General features: G+C 47.1%; 1 protein-coding gene across 3 annotated transcripts in view; it reads right to left on the reverse strand.

Moving 5' to 3' along the window:
- PIKFYVE (phosphoinositide kinase, FYVE-type zinc finger containing) overlaps positions 1–17,787 on the reverse strand; it is a 1,212,885-nt gene that overhangs the window by 786,970 nt on the left and 408,128 nt on the right. For all 3 annotated transcript variants that reach the window (XM_069225943.1, XM_069225942.1, XM_069225940.1), the window contains one exon: positions 16,395–17,584. In XM_069225943.1, the coding sequence (XP_069082044.1) occupies positions 16,395–17,584 (1,190 nt within the window). The remainder of the gene's footprint in view (positions 1–16,394; positions 17,585–17,787) is intronic.

A 17,787-nucleotide genomic window follows, 5' to 3' on the forward strand; every position in this document is an offset into this window, starting at 1 on the left:
CCGGGCCCGAGTGGAGAGGTCCGACCGAGTTGGAGGAGAAAGGAGAAAGGAAGGAAGCGTCAGAGACCTACCTCGTCGGAGCAATTATCGGAGCGGAAGTCGGCAGTGAATAATGTGGCAGCTGGGACAAATCTCAGTCTGGGGCGTCTGGTGACGACTGCTTAGCATGGGCGGCGGGGTGGACGGACTTGGCAGGTGAACTTGAGGAGGACCCACGGCCCAGCCGAGACTTTTTCCTCTTTGGAGAAGAGTGTGAGAGGACTATATGGTTATGAGCACCTGTTGTGCGCAATGGTTGTTTGTTGTTGTGCTTCCCTGGGAGTCCGGTCTAGGAGTAATCATGGAAGTGCACCCTCGTGTCCCCTTGCTTTTGGGTGACCTACCCTCGGTGACGACATGACAGTTAAATGTATAAGTTTGAATGTTCGGGGGTTGAACAACCCAACCAAACGGCTAGCGATTCTGTCTAGTCTAGAGAAGTTGGGGGGTCACATTTGCCTATTACAAGAGACTCACTTGTTACATAAAGATACGTTCCGCATGCGCTCACGATGGTTCCCTAGGCAGCTTTGGTCCTCAACTACTACGAAGCATGCGGGGGTGGCGATACTGCTTTCGAGGACGTTCCCCAGGGAAATAGTTGGAAAGATACATGAAATTCCAGGTAGGCTCCTGGCCATCAGAATGCGGCTTGGGGTGTTTTTCTTTACCGTTGCTTCCCTTTATGCCCCGAACGCCCAGCAGGAGGGCTTTTTGAGACTGTCAATCTCCCCTGTCCTTAGCTCGCCAGATAGCGCTATTTTAATAGGGGGGGGATTTCAATCTTGTAATGGACAATGAGCTTGATCGCTCGGGCCAACGCTTTGGACAGTCTGGGGCAGTGTCGGAGATGGGGTGTCAATGGTTGGCAGTGTGTGGGCTTGAGGATGTCTGGAGGAAGTCCCATCTGACCTTGCAAGATTATTCTTTCTATTCTGCGGCGACCAAGACCTATGTCCGGCTTGATCTTTTCTTGGCTTCTCAAGAGTGCATATCCCGGGTTAGAGAGGCTACGATTGAACCCAGGGCCTTGACTGATCATGCCCCTATTACAGTTGAGTTGGCTATGGAGGTAGGTCCCAGCGGCACACTGAACTGGCGCTTTAAGGACTCCTTGCTCCAGAGTGAGTTAGTAGTGGAGTCGCTTTGTCGTGCGATTGTGGATTATATTGCTTTTAATGATGACGGCAGCACCTCTATGGAGATTGTTGGGAGGCACTGAAGGCAGTGGTGCGGGGAGAGGTCATTGCACTGTCGGCGAGGGATAATAGAGCGAGGAGAGAAGTGAGAGAAAGGCTAGAGCAGAGAGTGGCTGTCCTAGAGCGTTCCCACAAATCGACTGGTGCGCCTAGAATTTGGCGATAACTAGAGAAGGCGAGACAGCAGCTGAAGCAATTAGACTGGGATAGGGCAGAGTACGCAATAGAACGTCTTAAGCACAAGTATTATATTGGGAGTAATAGATGTGGAAAATTGTTAGCGCACCGGTTGCGAGCATAGCGCGCTGCGTCAACAGTTAAGCTGACTCGTTCCCCCTCTGGTGATGTGGCCTGTGTGAGTGAACAGTTTGCGGAGGCTTTTGCAGGGTTTTTCCTGGGGCTTGTATGCGGCGGAGGCGCGGGACGAGGCGGCCCTGGACTCTTATTTGGAGGGGGTGGCGGTCGCCCCTCTTGGGGAAAGGGAGGCGATGTCTCTAGACCAGGAGATAAGGCTAGAAGAAGTGGTATTGGCGATTTCCCACCTGAAGAAAGGGAAGTCACCCGGCCCAGATGGTTCACGGCGTTGTTTTACAAGACCTTTTGTGTTGAAATTGCCCCGCTACTCACCTGACTTTTTAATTCCTTTCGGACGACGTGGACCGTAGCGCCTAGTATGCTGGACACCACTATTCCTGTTATACATTAAAACGGGTAAGGACCCAGAGGATTGTGCTTCGTATAGGCCGATCTCGCTTCTGAACATAGATGCCAAATTATTTACGGGGATACTTGCCTTCCGCCTTAATCCTTATATGCCGGGCCTCATTGATCCAGATCAGTCAGGTTTCATTCCAAATCGACAATGCGGTGATAATACGAAACAGCTTTTACATCTGATAGGCAAAATGGAAGAGAGGCGCTTTTTCTCTCAATTGACGCTGAAAAGGCGTTCGATAGGGTCCATTGGCCATATCTTTTCTCGGTCTTGAAGCGGTTCGGCCTGGGTCCGGGATTTCGATCTTGGGTCCAATGTGCTTATTGTTCTCCTAGGGCAGCGGTTCGAGTCAACGGTGTGCTCTCTGCGTCATTTCCAGTTGAGCGTGGGACTAGACAGGGATGCCCACTTTCCCCCCTATTATTTGCGCTATACATGGAGCCCTTTGCACAGCGCTTGCGAGATAGTCCCCTGGTTTCTGGCGTGAAATTTGGTGGAGATCACCACCTTATTACTTTATATGCAGACAATGTGATTCTCACCCTTGCGGAGCCTGCCACCTCTTTGCCTGCGCTTATGGAGTTGTTGGGTGAGTTTAGCCAGGTTTCGGGATTTAAAGTGAATATGCAGAAGTCCCAGGTTCTTAGTCTGTTTTTGAGCACGGATCATGAGGAAGATCTGTGAGCGCGGTACCCCTTTATTTGGTCATCTTCGCATATTTCCTATCTGGGGGTTGAGTTAGCAACGTCTGCTGCAAAAACAGTGGCCCTAAATTACAGGAAACTGGTACGAGATATGCAGCGGGATCTGGAGGCATGGGGGAAACACAAGCTATCTTGGTTGTGAAGGGTGGCTGCGGTTAAGATGACAGTATTGCCACGAATATTATATATATTTCAGGCACTCCTGTTGACCCCGCCCCCCCGGACGATTGCTACCCTCCAATCCGCGGTTTTGAAATTCATATGGGAGGGTCGCCCGCCGCGCTTAGCGAGCAGGTTCTATACCGTCCCAAGAGCAGTGGGGGGCTGGCGGTCCCGTGCCTCCTGAGATATTTCCAGGCTGCCCAACTCCGCTTTCTTGTAGAGTTGAGTCGCCCACTTACGGAGAAACATTGATGTTTTATGGACCAGGCAGTGCTGGCTCTCATATTTGGAAGGAGCCTTGGCTCCGGCGTAGGCATAGGGCTAGAGGTCTCTATACTTCCCAGATTACTGGGACAACGCTGCGAGTGTGGGATGCAGTGGCTTGTCGCTCAGAGCTGACTTCTTTTCCCTCCCCGATGACCGCCATGGGTGCAAATCCTGATTTTGAGCCTGGACTGCACCTGGAAAGCCTTAGACATTGGTATGAAGGGGGCTGTAGGAGAGTGGGAAGTCTATTTGACGAACATGGGGTTTTGTCCTTCGACCAGATGAGAGTCCTATGGCTCAGTTGAGGCGGATAGGCCAGGTTCGGCACTGGGCGCTCTTGCCGGCAAACAGAGCGTTGATGGATAGGCCTCTCACGCCATTTGAGAAATGGCTGTTCTTAAAGAAGGATGATAAGAGTATTATCTCAGAGCTCTATCATCTCCTACAAGGAGCAAGCCGTCCACCGAAGTCAAAGGGCCAGTTGAGGTGGGAGAGGGAGCTAGAGAGGGATCTCTCAGACGAGGAATGGGACAGCATATTCTATAGAACACACCATACAGCCTATGGCGCGGCAGGGACAGAGACATCATATAAGATCGCCTCCTACTGATACTATACTCCGGCGCGAGTGCATGCATGGGATCATGCTAGGACAGACCTTTGCTGGAGAGGCTGTGGAGCTACGGGCACACTGGTACATTTGCTTTGGCATTGCCCCAAGTTACATCGTTATTGGAAAAAATATTATAGATGAGATAGATGCGGCATTCCAGGTCACAATTCCGAGGTTCCCATCGTATATCCTACTGGGGCTGCCTAACCCCCTTACTTTTCCGTTACGATCTCTAAAGGGGAGGCAGATAGATTTGGCGCTCAATTCAGCGCTGCAATTGATTCTAGCACTTGCGTCTCATGGCTCCAGAAGCTCTGGTTTATTCTCGCAATGGAGAAACTTACGTTGGCCACCCAGCAGCGGTCAGAAGATTTGGGTGCACTGTGGAAGCCCTTTATTCGACTTCTCTCTGTAGAATTTACTGAGCTGACATGCCCGACCTACCTGAGAGTTTTGAGGTTGATCTGAATTACAGGTTGACGCACGAGAGGGGGAGCCGGTGGGGAAGGGCGATTGATATTATGGGGTCAAGGAGGGGAGGGACAGATGGAGGACACGGTCTCTTTGGGAGGTACTGTTGTAATGTTTTTTTTTTTTGTTTTATTTATGTTTGTGTGGTTCTTAATTGCGGGGCTGATATTATTGGGGTCTATTGGTTATTGACATCGGATATACGACTTAGTAAGGAGGGGACCCTCCGGAGGTCCATATTAGCATGGTTTTGGGATTCAAGAGAGGATCCTTTATATGAAACTAGGATGTGTCATTGTGCTGATGTATATCATTTCGGCCCTGTGCTGTGCGATGTTTGTATGTTTTGGTTTTTCTATAAAACATAATAAAAAGATTTGATCCTAAGAGACACACTTGCGACAGCTCGCACTGATTCTCTCTGTGGGTGGTTGGTTCTGGTGCGGAAAGGCCCATTTGTGGTCTGGAAGAGCCGAAAAGCTTGAATTCGAGAGCTCTGAGCCACAACAGGGGACCAGGATCTGAGAGGCGCCTTTTAGGGGTCAGAAACTCATTGGAGACAAGGTCCAAAATCTGTGGAGAGGCTTTTATGACCCCCAGTCTCAGATCAGGAGGCCAGCAGACTAGCCCTTCGGGTTACTCTGGTGTCCTGGGTGCAATATGGAGGTGCACATCCAGTTATTCTCCCCCACATGTTGATATGCATAAAACAATGTCAATGTACACTACCAGCGTAAGAATGAAATTACTTTGCTATTGTTGATTCCACACAACATTACCTTCCAGTCAATTTTAAGCCAGAACTATGTTGTCAGGCAGGCCCTGCGACCCAGGCCTGAAGCAACTGATTGACAGATCACAGCAGGGGTGACACGTAGCCCATACACAAACGTGCAAAACAGGAAAGACAGAGATCGATTCCCCAGACAATTTTAACACCACAAAGGTCCTAGGAAATTAGCCCCAAAAAAGAATTTGGATGGAGGGGTACGCGTTCCCAAAACACCATAAAGTTAGATGCCACATGAGGTTAGAAGCACACAGCCAATCAGTACACAGCACACACACTACACACAGTGATCATGTGCTCCCCATGCCGAACATCTGGACATGTTACTTAGTGGCCAACACTATGTCCACGCAAGGTCGAGACCCACCAGCACACTTTATCAGATGGTTGGATTTATGGCCTTGTGAATAGGCCCAAATTCCTTTTTTAAAAGAATGTATTCAATCGTTTTATTGCACCTTAAGACAATGTACAAAAGGACGCTAAAAACTCTGTAACTCTGTACTGTGCTCCCTTAGCCATTGTGTTTAATTAACCAGACTGTTCCTGCTTTGCCAGACGCCTCTTATCTAATTTATTTAAGGTAAATCAGGATTCAAGCAACATTTTGGTGAGTCATCCAAGAGAGATGGGTCCTCTGAGCCTAGAATGCAGCCGAAGGAAGGGAACCACACAAGTATGGATTCACATCTGCGCAAAAAAGTTAGGTGAGCAGACACCACAATTGACAAAGTTCTGCTGAATCCGCTGGGGGAGGTCCATCCTGATGCTGTTGGCAGTGGGTGAGAGATTACATCTGGTCCTTAGTCCCAGCATTTGTCATATGGCAAACTAGGGCTCAGCTTGGACCTCTAGGTGAGAAACAGATGGTTGCCTGACCCAGGGAGTGATATAGGATTCTGCTTGTGAGACACAGATGGTACACATGACCCTGGCTGTGATATAGGGTTCCGCTTGGACAGCTGGGCAAGACACAGATGGTACGCATGACTCTGGGTGTGGTATAGGGTTCTGCTTGGACCGCTGGGCGTGACACAGATGGTACGCATATGCTTTGGGTGTGATATATGGCCAACATCTCAATCTTATTTTTTTACTCTAAATGGGTTTCTCAGCACTACCAGTCTCTTAAACACTGGTGGTGTCCAAAGTGTAGTGTGGTCAGTTTTACATATCCTTTGCGCATTAGCTTCAGGCTTTAGGCCTTTGTGCATTTTGCCCTGGATGTATTTTATTCCTTTGCTCGCAGCTTAGAGTCTCTGTACACTTTGCTCTAAATGCTTTTATTCGGCTTCGTACTGTTATTTTTCAAATAGCCAGTTCTACGGTCTTGTTTTGTTTTTTATATCACACTGTTTAGCCTACTTCAGCACTGGAGTTCTCCATAACACATTCCTGTTCACTTTGTGCTTCCGTTAAGGATACAGTCTGGTACATTGCCGATAGACGTGGTAGAAGTTTAGTCTTTGGCATTCCTGCGTAGGGATATTTTGTGATCACGCTGACATGTTAGTTATAAAAACACTTCCCTGTCCCAATACACGCAAGAGTGAGATTCCGACCAGGGGACTACAACTAGACGCTGACTGCCTCATTGCAGATGCTGAACCAGATCACAGGCCTTAGCTCAGGTATGAGGGCTGATGTCTCCCAAGGGATTTAGAAAGGCAAGTTAGAGGCTTAACATGCTGTGCTCAAAATAGAACTAGCTGAGGGAGAGTAGAAATTGTAAAACACCATGATATAGTTGTTCTTATGTTTCACTCTCCTCGTGACTATTTCAATCCTACTGTGTTGTATGGTTCTGGTTACTGCGGCTCACGCCTTAATATCTAAAATGCTGTCGTTTTATTAAAACATTATATAAAACTTACACTGCCTTTGTCATTTGTATATGAGATCATACTGTAAATGAGAAAGTTGGTTTGGATCTGAGTGACCACGACTTCCCTGAGAAGTTCCAAAGATGTCATGCGCTCGGCTGCCCAATCATCTCTTCCCTTTTGGAGAAAGGAGGCACTGCTAGTTAGCCTGAGCAAAACCGGGTTTAGGGTGACAGAGGTCCTTCCAAGTGGGTCCGACTCAGTCCCCCACACCGTGAACGATCCTGCTGCCTAGAAATCCAGTAGTCTCATTTAGGATAATGAGAGCCCACGTGACAAAAGAAGTGAGAGGTGTTATATGCTTGGACTGCTGGGCATGACACAGATGGTATGCTAAGCCCCTGTATGTTATACAGGGTGCAATTCGGATATTAGGAAAAATTTGGACCTTGGAGAATAGGTGTAGCTTGTGCTTGGCCAAGGAGGGCCTGTAGTTGTTGAGCTGTTCCTTCTTCTCTGTGTAAATTGTTGCTATCTTTGTCCCCAAGCTGACATTGACAGACTATCAGGCTCACTTGGTCCCATGTACCGTACACAGCTTCCCCACGGCACCGGGCAGCATACGCTAGTAGCAGCTGTTTGTTTATATTAAAAAAATAAAAAAATAAAAAAGAAGTCATAATTTATTAACTGTCATTTTACCTCTCTTTTCTCTTCATTTCCATTGTGGTTTTCAATTGCTTCTTTTTTTGGTGCTGTTAAACTGCTGCAACTATATTTCACGTTGAAATGCTATGTCATTGTTTTTAGGTGAATACACGGAAGTCACTATCTTTCTCTCACAAAGATTTCTTCCATGCCTATTAATCTGCTGCTAAAACGGTCTACAATGTTTAAGTTTACCATTGTACTTTCTTACAGGTTGTGATTCATCATATGCGTTGTTTTATGTTTTGTGAAAATTCTTTTTGATGCATCTCTGTCTGAAGTTGAGCTCATAGCTCTAGGATGCTGGCTCAGTATATGATGTACACCTATAGGTGATGCACCCTACACTGAGCCCAGGTAACCCTTAGTGATAGTGCTAGAGGTTTCTAATAACCAAAACTCTCAAAAGGGTAGCTGTGGAGAGCAGCTAAGGCTTATCAGAGAGGGTGTTAAGCAGCTGCAATAACCACACATTTAGATTAATGATTTACACACAAGAAAGAACCACACAAAGTGTTAGAAAAATAAAGTATTACTTATTACAACGTAGGTACTAAACTAACTTCGGTACCTCTCCTAACCGGAGATATGAACTCACAGAAATATACTTCAAAACAGGTAGGTACAAGCATATAATAGCATGGACCCCTGGAGGGAGGGGGGTCAAACCATATACTAAAACAAAATAAGTAAATTAAGACACAGCTGACCAAAACGGACACTCAAGAGTCCTAAGGTCAGGGGAAGTACTAGAACACCAAAGGGAGGTAGCAGGAGCCAGTTTGCAGAGGTGTTACTGAGTCTCAGGTGTCCCATGGGATATCATTGACTAAGTTGTGATCAGGAAAAGTTTGGAAACTGACCCTTCCCAGAGGGCCCTGAGGAAACCCGTTGAAACAAGGGTGGTTCAAGAGTGCCGTCAGATGTGGATACCCAGAGAAGTTGAGTACCTACACCTGGTTGTGTGGGAACCTCTACTGAAGTCAATGGAGACCTCGCCTGTCCAGCTGCTATAGTGACCAGTGGACCAGGATGGTGGAACCCATGCATGTACTCCGGACAAGGAGCATCTGTGAGTCTAAACTACCTGGAGGCATCCAGGGGGTGCAGGAGGGCAATGCCCACCCTTGTCTGGGATGCTTTTCTGTTGGACGGTTGTCGTGAAGATGCAGCTGCGGCATCCAAGCGATGCAGAAGGATCCCAGGAGTCGTCCACGAGCTGTCCCACGCCAGTGGTCGAATGCACAGAGATCAGTGGTCAGCAGGACCACCAACAAGCCTTGGCAAATGCAAAAGGAGGGTTGCACTGTAGTTGGGATCAGCAAGGCCCAAGGGACTCAACCTTTACAGGTAATTCAGGACCAGCACTCAGAGGTGAGGAAAGCCAGCTGGAATCGATGGAGACCCCAGGAGGACCCTCTGTAAGCAAGCACAGGGAGTCGCAAGGAGGCAACACCCGCACAAAGAAAATCGATGACCATGTTACAGAGGTTGCAGGAAAGACATTGGAGTTGGAGCTGTGTGATGCTTGAGACTGGAGCTTCTTGGAGCTAGGAGGTCTTTGAGCTGAAAAGATAACAAGCCTTGGTGACAACAGATGCGCTGCATAGTGGTTCCATCCAAGCAGCTCTAACAAGGGACCACCGTCTTCCCAGTTGCAAATAAGACAGGTCAGACCTCTGGAGAGCTAAGAACTACCACCTGTGTTGCAGAGCCTTGAGGAATCAGTGGGACAGTAGGATCCAACAAATGATCTTCAAGGTGCCTGCGGTTGCAGGGGAGTGATTCTTTCACTCCAAGGGAGATACCTTCTGGATGTCCTTAGTGCAGGCAGAGTCCTTGTAACTCTGCAGGATGCACGGCCAAGGAAGTTGTAGAGTTCTTGCAATACTCAGGGACATAGTTGCAGTACGAGCCCTGCTATCAGTTGCAGCCTTGTTACCAGCGAAGTCCAGCAGCAAAATCCAGTGTCCAGGTCGCAGAAGAAGTTGTAAAGACAAATCTGGGGCCCACCCTAAGGGAAGCCCTTAGGGCACCCAGGAAGGGAGTTGTGCAGATTCTCTGGTGACCCACCAATCAGGAGGGGTCAGAGATGCTACTCAGCTAGACTGACCAGTCAGCTGCTAAGAGGGGCCTCTGCTCATCCTGTTTCCAAGATGACTGAATCAAATCAGAGTTTTGGGCAACCCTCCAGGGGAGGAGCTCGACAGGGGGATGGTTACTCACCTGTCCTTTGTGTGTTTCACGCCAGAGCAGGAGCCTGGGGGCTTCTGCACTGGAAGGACCCGGTATTGGAAGAAGGGCACCAAATGTGCCCTTCAAAGAAGTCTGGTGGCACTCAGGAGCACCCCCACCCTAGCCCCGAAATACCTATTTCTAAAGGAGAGGGGGGTAACACCTCTCCTCTCCAAGAAATTATTTGTTCTGCCTTCCCCTGCGGAACATAAGCTCAGCAGCAGGAGGGCAGAACAGTGGCTGAGGTCGGCGCAGCAAAGTCTTGAATGCAGACCCAGCAAGGCTAAACAGGCAGACATAGGGGATCTCCTAAGGAATCCCCAAGGTATATGGTATCATGCAACTAACAATGGAACCGGTGTAGTTGAATGATTCCAACATGTTTGATACCAAACGTGACTAGGCTCGGAGAAAACATTATGTAGTTGGACATCGTGTAATGACCTTAGTATGGTTTCCCTGCACTTACAAATACAAGAAATTGAGTCTGGGGTTTATAGGGGTACATCTGCACATGCAGGGGTACCCTCACACTTAAAACCATGCTCCTTGCCCTTGGACTGAAGGGCCTACTCTAGGGGTGACTTACAGGGTCAAAGTGCAGTGACGTGATATAAGATAAACCTTATATATGGGATGAAAGGTGTATGCACCATTCACATAGGCTGCAGTGGCAGGCCTGAAGACGGTTTACATGGGCTCCCATGGGTAGCATACTAAATGCTGCAGACCATGGGGGTCCCCCTGGTGTACCAATGCCCTGAGTACCTAAGTACCATTTACCAGAAAGTTACAGGGATACAAGTGTATGCTAATTGGGGGAGTAAGAAATGTTTACCAACCAAATTTACGGGACAGAACATAGACAATGGGGTCCTGGTTGGCAGGATCCCAATGTACTACAGTCAAAACACACTGACATCAGGCAACAAATGAGGGCAACCATGTCAAAAAGATCCTACTTTCCAACAATAGCTAGTAGTTATTGCCGCCATAATCCCGTGTATATATTTCCCCAAGACCAGAATAGGATTTAGGACTATTTAAAACTCAAAGATTTTAGAACTGTACCAGTCCCCTAAAAGGTTTCCCAACTCTTCATGGAGTTGCCGTTAAGCCACATGCAAACTAGATTCCCCATGCAGGCTAAAAAGCTAAATACTGATGTGAATGGCACACACATTCCAAGGCACACGCATTTCCCTGGCCAGAGGGGAGAAATTTCAACACCAACACAATAGAACAGACGAGGACCCACATTCAGACAAAATTTGTAGGGCGGGAAAAGGTAAACAGAGAAGCACTGTTAGAAACATGGGCCATCTTCGAGGTGGCCTCAGCCTGCAACCATTCAGAACCCACATGCAAGGTTTCCTCACCTCCCCCACAATACGGAGGTGCTCCCCCTGATGCCTGCCGTTCCAGGTGTTCTTGCTCTAGATTACACCAATCCACTGGTTATGGGGCCGAGAGAGCCCCCACCAGCCAGAGATCCAAGGCTGGAGGGATGCCAACCTGAGCAGAGGTAGGGGCTGGGGTTTCCCCAAGCTCGATAACCCCATCTACCACACTCCATCGCTCAAACCCCAGCAACCTGGGTAGCATATACGCCAACCCATCCAGTGGAGCACTTTCAGGTGACTAGGAGGTTCATAGCGGGCCTGAACGATGACAACACTAGTGATAGTGACGACAAGAGTTCCGGTCCCTTGAAATCCAACAGCATGGGGGGAAATGCAGGGCTGGTCCCACTAACCAAGGGGAGAGGTAGGGATCTCACGCCCATCACCACTGATTCGCCTTGCAACATGCATACTCCACTGGCAGCCCTAGGTTGTCCTGAAGAGTACCCCATGGTCACACTATTGGTAAACAACATACCATACATCTTTCTGGTAGACACAGGAGCAACAAGGACATGCCTACAAGAAGGGACAGTCACCTTATCAAGAAACACAGTCACTATACAAGGGGTATGATAGCAAAGCTGATTCAACATATATGAAATAAGACTGCTCCCATGGGGGCTGCGTTGGCCGCAAGCCTGCAAATGGCACCAGTCTTGAAGGGAGCTCCACCTCAGAACCCAAAAGGGTTTCCACCCAGTCCTAATTGCAGAGGTTAGGGAGACTGGCAGCTGCCAAACTTCAGAGTGCTACTATTGGCAAAGAATGGACAACATGGCCAATTGATGCTTCTTAAAGGAGTATCATGAACAGAGAGGGATAAGCTTAGGCCAGTCCCTGCAAAAGTCCCCATCTGCAAAACCAAGCCCACCTCAACCAAAATGCATCCTCCATTCAGCAGACAGAAACCTCATCCCAGCAAGGGCCGGGTTCATAGCCAAGGCAGGGAGGTGTGACTGTCTGGGAAGGCAATACCTTTGCACAATCAAAAAACACAAATACAAAGGAAGTCAAACTCCCAATGAGTTTACCTTCACTGTATACCCACTCCAAAACTCATTTCAACAATAGAGATCAGTGACAGATCATTAGGGGAGAACTCACACCTTTACCTGAATTCAGGAGAAATTCAAGGCTGCTGAATGTTTTGTCGATCAGTAATCCGTACAAGAGTCCACCATTCAGGTTATTGCAAGGGCCAGGACCCCACTCTGCTAATGGTTCCCCAGGGTGGCGTTGGCCAGCCATGCTCCAGGGGGAGGGCAGTCTGGCGAGGGGGGCAGAGTGGCCCAACCAGAACATAAAAGCCAACACCTAGGTCCCCACATCCAAGTCCAATTAAGATGGGCTCCAAATCGAAAGGACCCCAATTCTTCAGCAACATGCCTCCAGTTAATGGAGGCCTCCTTTCAGTTCCAAAAGAATGCAATGTTCCAGTGTCGGGAACCAGGTTTCCAGTGCACTTGGGCTAATAATGTCCCCACAAAATGCTGCAGTCTATGTGCAAGTCTGACTAATTCCGTAGTATACACACAAAGTCAGCAGCGAAATTCAACCAGTGTCCGAGCTCATTACCTGTATTGGGCAAATCTTGACAAGTCCAGGTCAGGCACCTGACTCCCATTGTAACAAACCCTTGGCATCATCGTCTCCCCAAAAGGCTTGCAAACGTAGCATGTCCCTGGTCACAGCCTGGGGGCGGCAGGCCTAAAACACCTTGGATCTGAGAAGAGGGGGTTGCCAGGAGGAGACTGAACTCTGTAAGTGACCATCACAGGCCCATGTGAGGCGCACGGATACGATCACAGCCGCATCCGGCCTGTCGGTAAAATCATACGAGGCCTCCCACATACACCATCTGGGGAAGCAATAGGCCTGTTCCCATACTTTTCCACAGAAAAATAATACAGTGGTCACAGAGCACCTCTTCGACCTCCTACGACACTCCAATAAAACACCACCGCATGAAGATCCAGGGAAGCAAAGAGAAGCCCAAACAGTACCCCAAAATGAAGTTTCCAGAAAAGGGACATAGACAAAAACACTTAACTCCATCAAGGAGAACCTCCTTGTACGCCATGTGCAGGGACTAGAGGGGCGGACATGTGTCTACAAAGCACGTTGCAACCATTGCAATCCACAAATTACAGCACCGCCCCATCCTTTCACATCGTTTCATGCACGTGCAGGTTCCACCTGCAGCCATAATAAACACATTCTCACACACTAGGGAAGATCAGCTCACTCCTCCCTTTCATGGGGAGAGGAGAGGCCCCAATGACCCACAAAATAAAACTCAGGCGGGCCATGATTAAAACACTCAACACTCCCTAAAATATTTGCCCCATCTGGAGCCACCTCCGAAATAAATACACAGGACATAAGTAAAGAAAAAAGGCACAGGAATCTTCAGAGAAAAAAGATGATGTATGTTTTTCTAAGATTACCTACAACCCATGGCTCATATCCAATAGGTCTGCGATGAAGTCACAAGTGTACCATCTTTTCAGCTGCCCGCCACCTCTTCAGCAATAACTTCCAGGACTCTGACAAGACCCAAGCACGCAAGGACAGAAACCACAGACTGGTTTTGGACTGTTTTCAAAGACATTCTAGCAGGAACTCTCTGACCCAAGCAAGACTCCCCTGGTAACGCAGCACTTGATCAGAGCAAAGACATCCCCAATCACCAGAACACCGCAGATGTTTCCCCAGGAAAAAATCCCAAGACCTGCAAAACTCCAAAAGTTATGTATGATTATACTCTTGTATACCCTTTGTTCGTTGTGGGCAGGGCTGCATCTATCCTTAGCCAGAAATCTACCTAGTCACACAGTGCTTAACTCTACATCATTACAACGCTTACACTTACAATTACACTGAACCCAATGTTAGTATTCCACATGCACTACACAGCGGACTCTTACATAACACATGGTATCAGCACATGACTACCATAGCCGCCCAGACATCGGCCAAACCGTGCTACGTCTGTTCACTGATACCACACGCTGAAGGTGCAGACAGACTAACTATCGCAAGCAAAACATCTCATCCACCTGTACCTTTGTAGAATCAGGGAAAAGATAAAATCCAGTAGGGTAGAATCCCACAGAGTAGTGGTAAACATCACTCAATATGAGATCAATCCCACCTCACTGAATCTTTACACCGAGTCTAGCTATATTCAAACCGAGCTAGCCATGACGCACAGGCAGGGCACTGTAGGGAAGACACTGTTTGGTCCAGAGACTTTCCAGAAAAGAGGTTGTTGGAGGTAGCACAACCACCATACTAGTACACAAATAGTACACAAACATGTCTGCTCAGGCCTCCATCTGTTGTCCCAGGTTGGCCCTTACCGTGGCTGGGGCAGCCTTCTTTAATAACAATTGGACCCCAGACATGAAGTTACTGTCTAAGGCCATCCACCTAAATGATACAAGGGGAAATTATTCTCTTAGTGGAGGGTTAAATGCCAGAATACATACCCCGTGCCAAGAAATCTGGAATACTGAAAGAGAGGTACACGTGGGATGGGCAACCCCTATTTGTACTGAAACTTACACAGTAGTCATTATATGTCAGAGACAAAGGGACAATCTCTCTCAACACAACCAAAAATTGTGGAGCAATACTACATGTACCAGACATGCTGATGGACTATAACTGCAGTGTGTAGAATTTGCTTACATTCAGCTTGTCTCAGGATTACGGGGCGTCTGCTCCCTCATGACTATGAGCACTCCAACTCTGGTCATCCCTGGAGAAGACCTGTCCAAGTTGTTCCAACATCTGCTACAGAAGAAAACAACTCTGTTGCATCAGGCTCGAAAGCAAGGAACTGCTGACTGTTTTGGTTGTGCTCAGTACAAGAACAATGTACTGAGTACAAGGACATTCCAAAAGAACTCTCAAGTAAACGCAGGAGGGTACATACCCATCTTCACACTACAGACAAAAGTGAATGCCCGCTGGTTGCATATAACCAGGTGGGAAATACTGAAAACGATCAACAGTGCTGAGCTCAGACTAACTGGCGCGGTAAGAAAAGATCTGACATCCGCACACCTAAATTGCCCCTACATGGGTGACCGTGACGTCACTTCCGGCGCCAAAGATGCTGTGTGGAACCGAACAAAACCACCCAATGGCGCAGAAGGGTAAAGCTCATTCAAAGGTTTCCAGTTTCAGTCTGACGCCTGGGAAATTCAAAGGTAAGAAATCTGCAGCTAGAAGTCTTTATCAGACGAAGAGCTTTAATAAATAAACCTGTAGAAAAAAAACTTCTAAAAAGCTATCTACCATCCAATAGAAAATATCAGACCAACTACGTTACAGGCATCTTGCATGCAACAGATATGCCACATAGAGGGGCATCACTGTGATCACAACAGCATAACCTGCAACAAAACAACAGAAACTTCTAACAGAACACACACATCCAACACAGCACACTTAAATCATGTATTTTAATATTATCTGGCTTACGAGCACACAGATCTATCCAAATTAATCAGGACTCCACTTTCACAAACTCATCAGCATCAAAGATTCCCAGTGACCACCTCTCCAAGGACGAGACACACCAGTGACCATTACCCACTCCATCAGCCAGCCATCACCAAATGGCACTACCTGATATATGAACTCACCTCAGGAGGAGAGCTCACTGAGACTTTGCAGCTGAAGACAGGACTGCCATGGGACACCCATTAACTTCCATCATCTGCCTTTCCTTCATGTAAAAGTGCAGTAACATACATTTCCTTATTCAAAAATTATTATATTTTTGATGCTAACCAAATGGCTTCTGTAGGGTCTATGTGTCATAATAGCCAAGCCTGTGTTAAGTCTCTGCATGTTTTGCTTCCACAGGACACCTCAACATTTGATACACCACAGCAGGCAGAAAAACTCATTTATTTTATGCCGTACATACATGTCTAACTCTTCCAAATATACTGATGCCAGTGTGCTTGACTCCTAAGTATTCCAATAGTCAGCAATACATTCAAATAAAATCTCTCAACTATTTATACCTTACTAAAAGTTTTGACAGAAGCAAGGACATTTTCTCTCAGTTAATTCTGCACATAAAAATGTTTGTAGACATATTTAGCATGTTTATATTCTCATGTATGTGCATGCTTGTATTTATGAAGATTGTGGATACACCATCATTGGTTCCTATAAGATAATCTGGGCATAAAAAACTCTAATCAAGATATTGTTTTTTCAGAATAATAATTTAAATGTTACCTTGGAGTTCCACGCTAGTTCATTCTGAATCAATCCCTTGTCTTCATCTCCATCTTTTTTTAATTCACTCTTCCCAGCAGAGCCACCTGAGGTATCTTTGCTTTGAACAAATGGATCAGCATCTTTCTGTCGGATCCTTCCCCCTCTTGCTCGGTAATCTGCAAGCATTGTGGCTAAGATCTGGCTGTCCCCAAGGTTCTCTGCTATTTTGGTACTAAGCAATTCATGGGAAGGCAGCACCTGGATAGATTTACCATGGACACTCCCATTCAGCCCCTGCAGACTTGAAAATTCACGCAATAATTGTTTCTTCCTTCTGCTTTCCTGCTCCTTAAAGTCCTTGTTAAGGAGAGGTGACAGATAGACTTGCTCTGGAAAATAATCTCTGGTAGGGCATCGCATACCCTTTTCAGTCAGCAGAAAAGGTTCCTTAAAGGTGATAACTGGGGAGATGGAAAGGATAACATCCTTCAACTCTTGCTTGAAAGCTACAGAGTACATCTTCAACCTGTCCTCAGAAGATGCCACTTCCTCAGTTATATATAAACCAGTGTCATCCTGAAGTGGGTCCCGAAAAAGCCTCATCTCAATTTTGGGTTCCTGGAGACATTCAAGCTGAAGCTTCTGCTGTATTTCAGACTTCAACATTTCCAAACTCTGATTGTGGTTAACTATGGGATCCAATGACTCAGGCCCTACCTTCTGACTGGATGATGCCCCTATTGGTGTGGATATCACTATATTGGGATCAGGGTTATTAAAGGAACTAGTCTCTTCAGATGAGCCTAAATCTACATATTCGTCATCCTCATCAAAGAAAATCCTTTGTTCAATGTGGCTGTCACTCGAGGAAACTGATCCAGGCATAACAGGCTGTTTATCAGAGGAAAGATTGGAGTCCTGGATAACGACCCCAAACTCCTCTTTTCTGAAGAGTGCTTGATGGTCACTTTCATCTCCATGACCTTCAATGAGTGAATGGAATGAACTGCTTTTGGTCAACATTGGAGGCATGGCAAACTCATCCATCAGGAAAGAAATTTCTAACTGCGAGTGATATGCTGCACATATCATGAAGATGATGATCTCCTTCACCCGGGCCAGTTCATACTCCAGTGCTCCACGGAGCTTAATGGTGCAGCCCAGGTGCAAAGAGGTGCCTTCGAAAAACATCAAGGTTTTCGTTTCATCTAAATCATACAAAGACAAACAAATGAAAAAGTGAACAGGATAATTATTGGAACACAAATTCTACACCAAAAGAAATTTTACTTGATTGAACATTCAAGGGCCTGATTTAGAATTTGGCGGAGAGAGTACTCAATTGCAATGGTGACGTAATACTGTACCCACCAAAGTAAAATTTCTCCCGCCTCATTTAGAAGTGGACAGA

This window comes from Pleurodeles waltl, chromosome 3_1, assembly GCF_031143425.1.
Source record: "Pleurodeles waltl isolate 20211129_DDA chromosome 3_1, aPleWal1.hap1.20221129, whole genome shotgun sequence".
NCBI lineage: Eukaryota > Metazoa > Chordata > Amphibia > Caudata > Salamandridae > Pleurodeles > Pleurodeles waltl.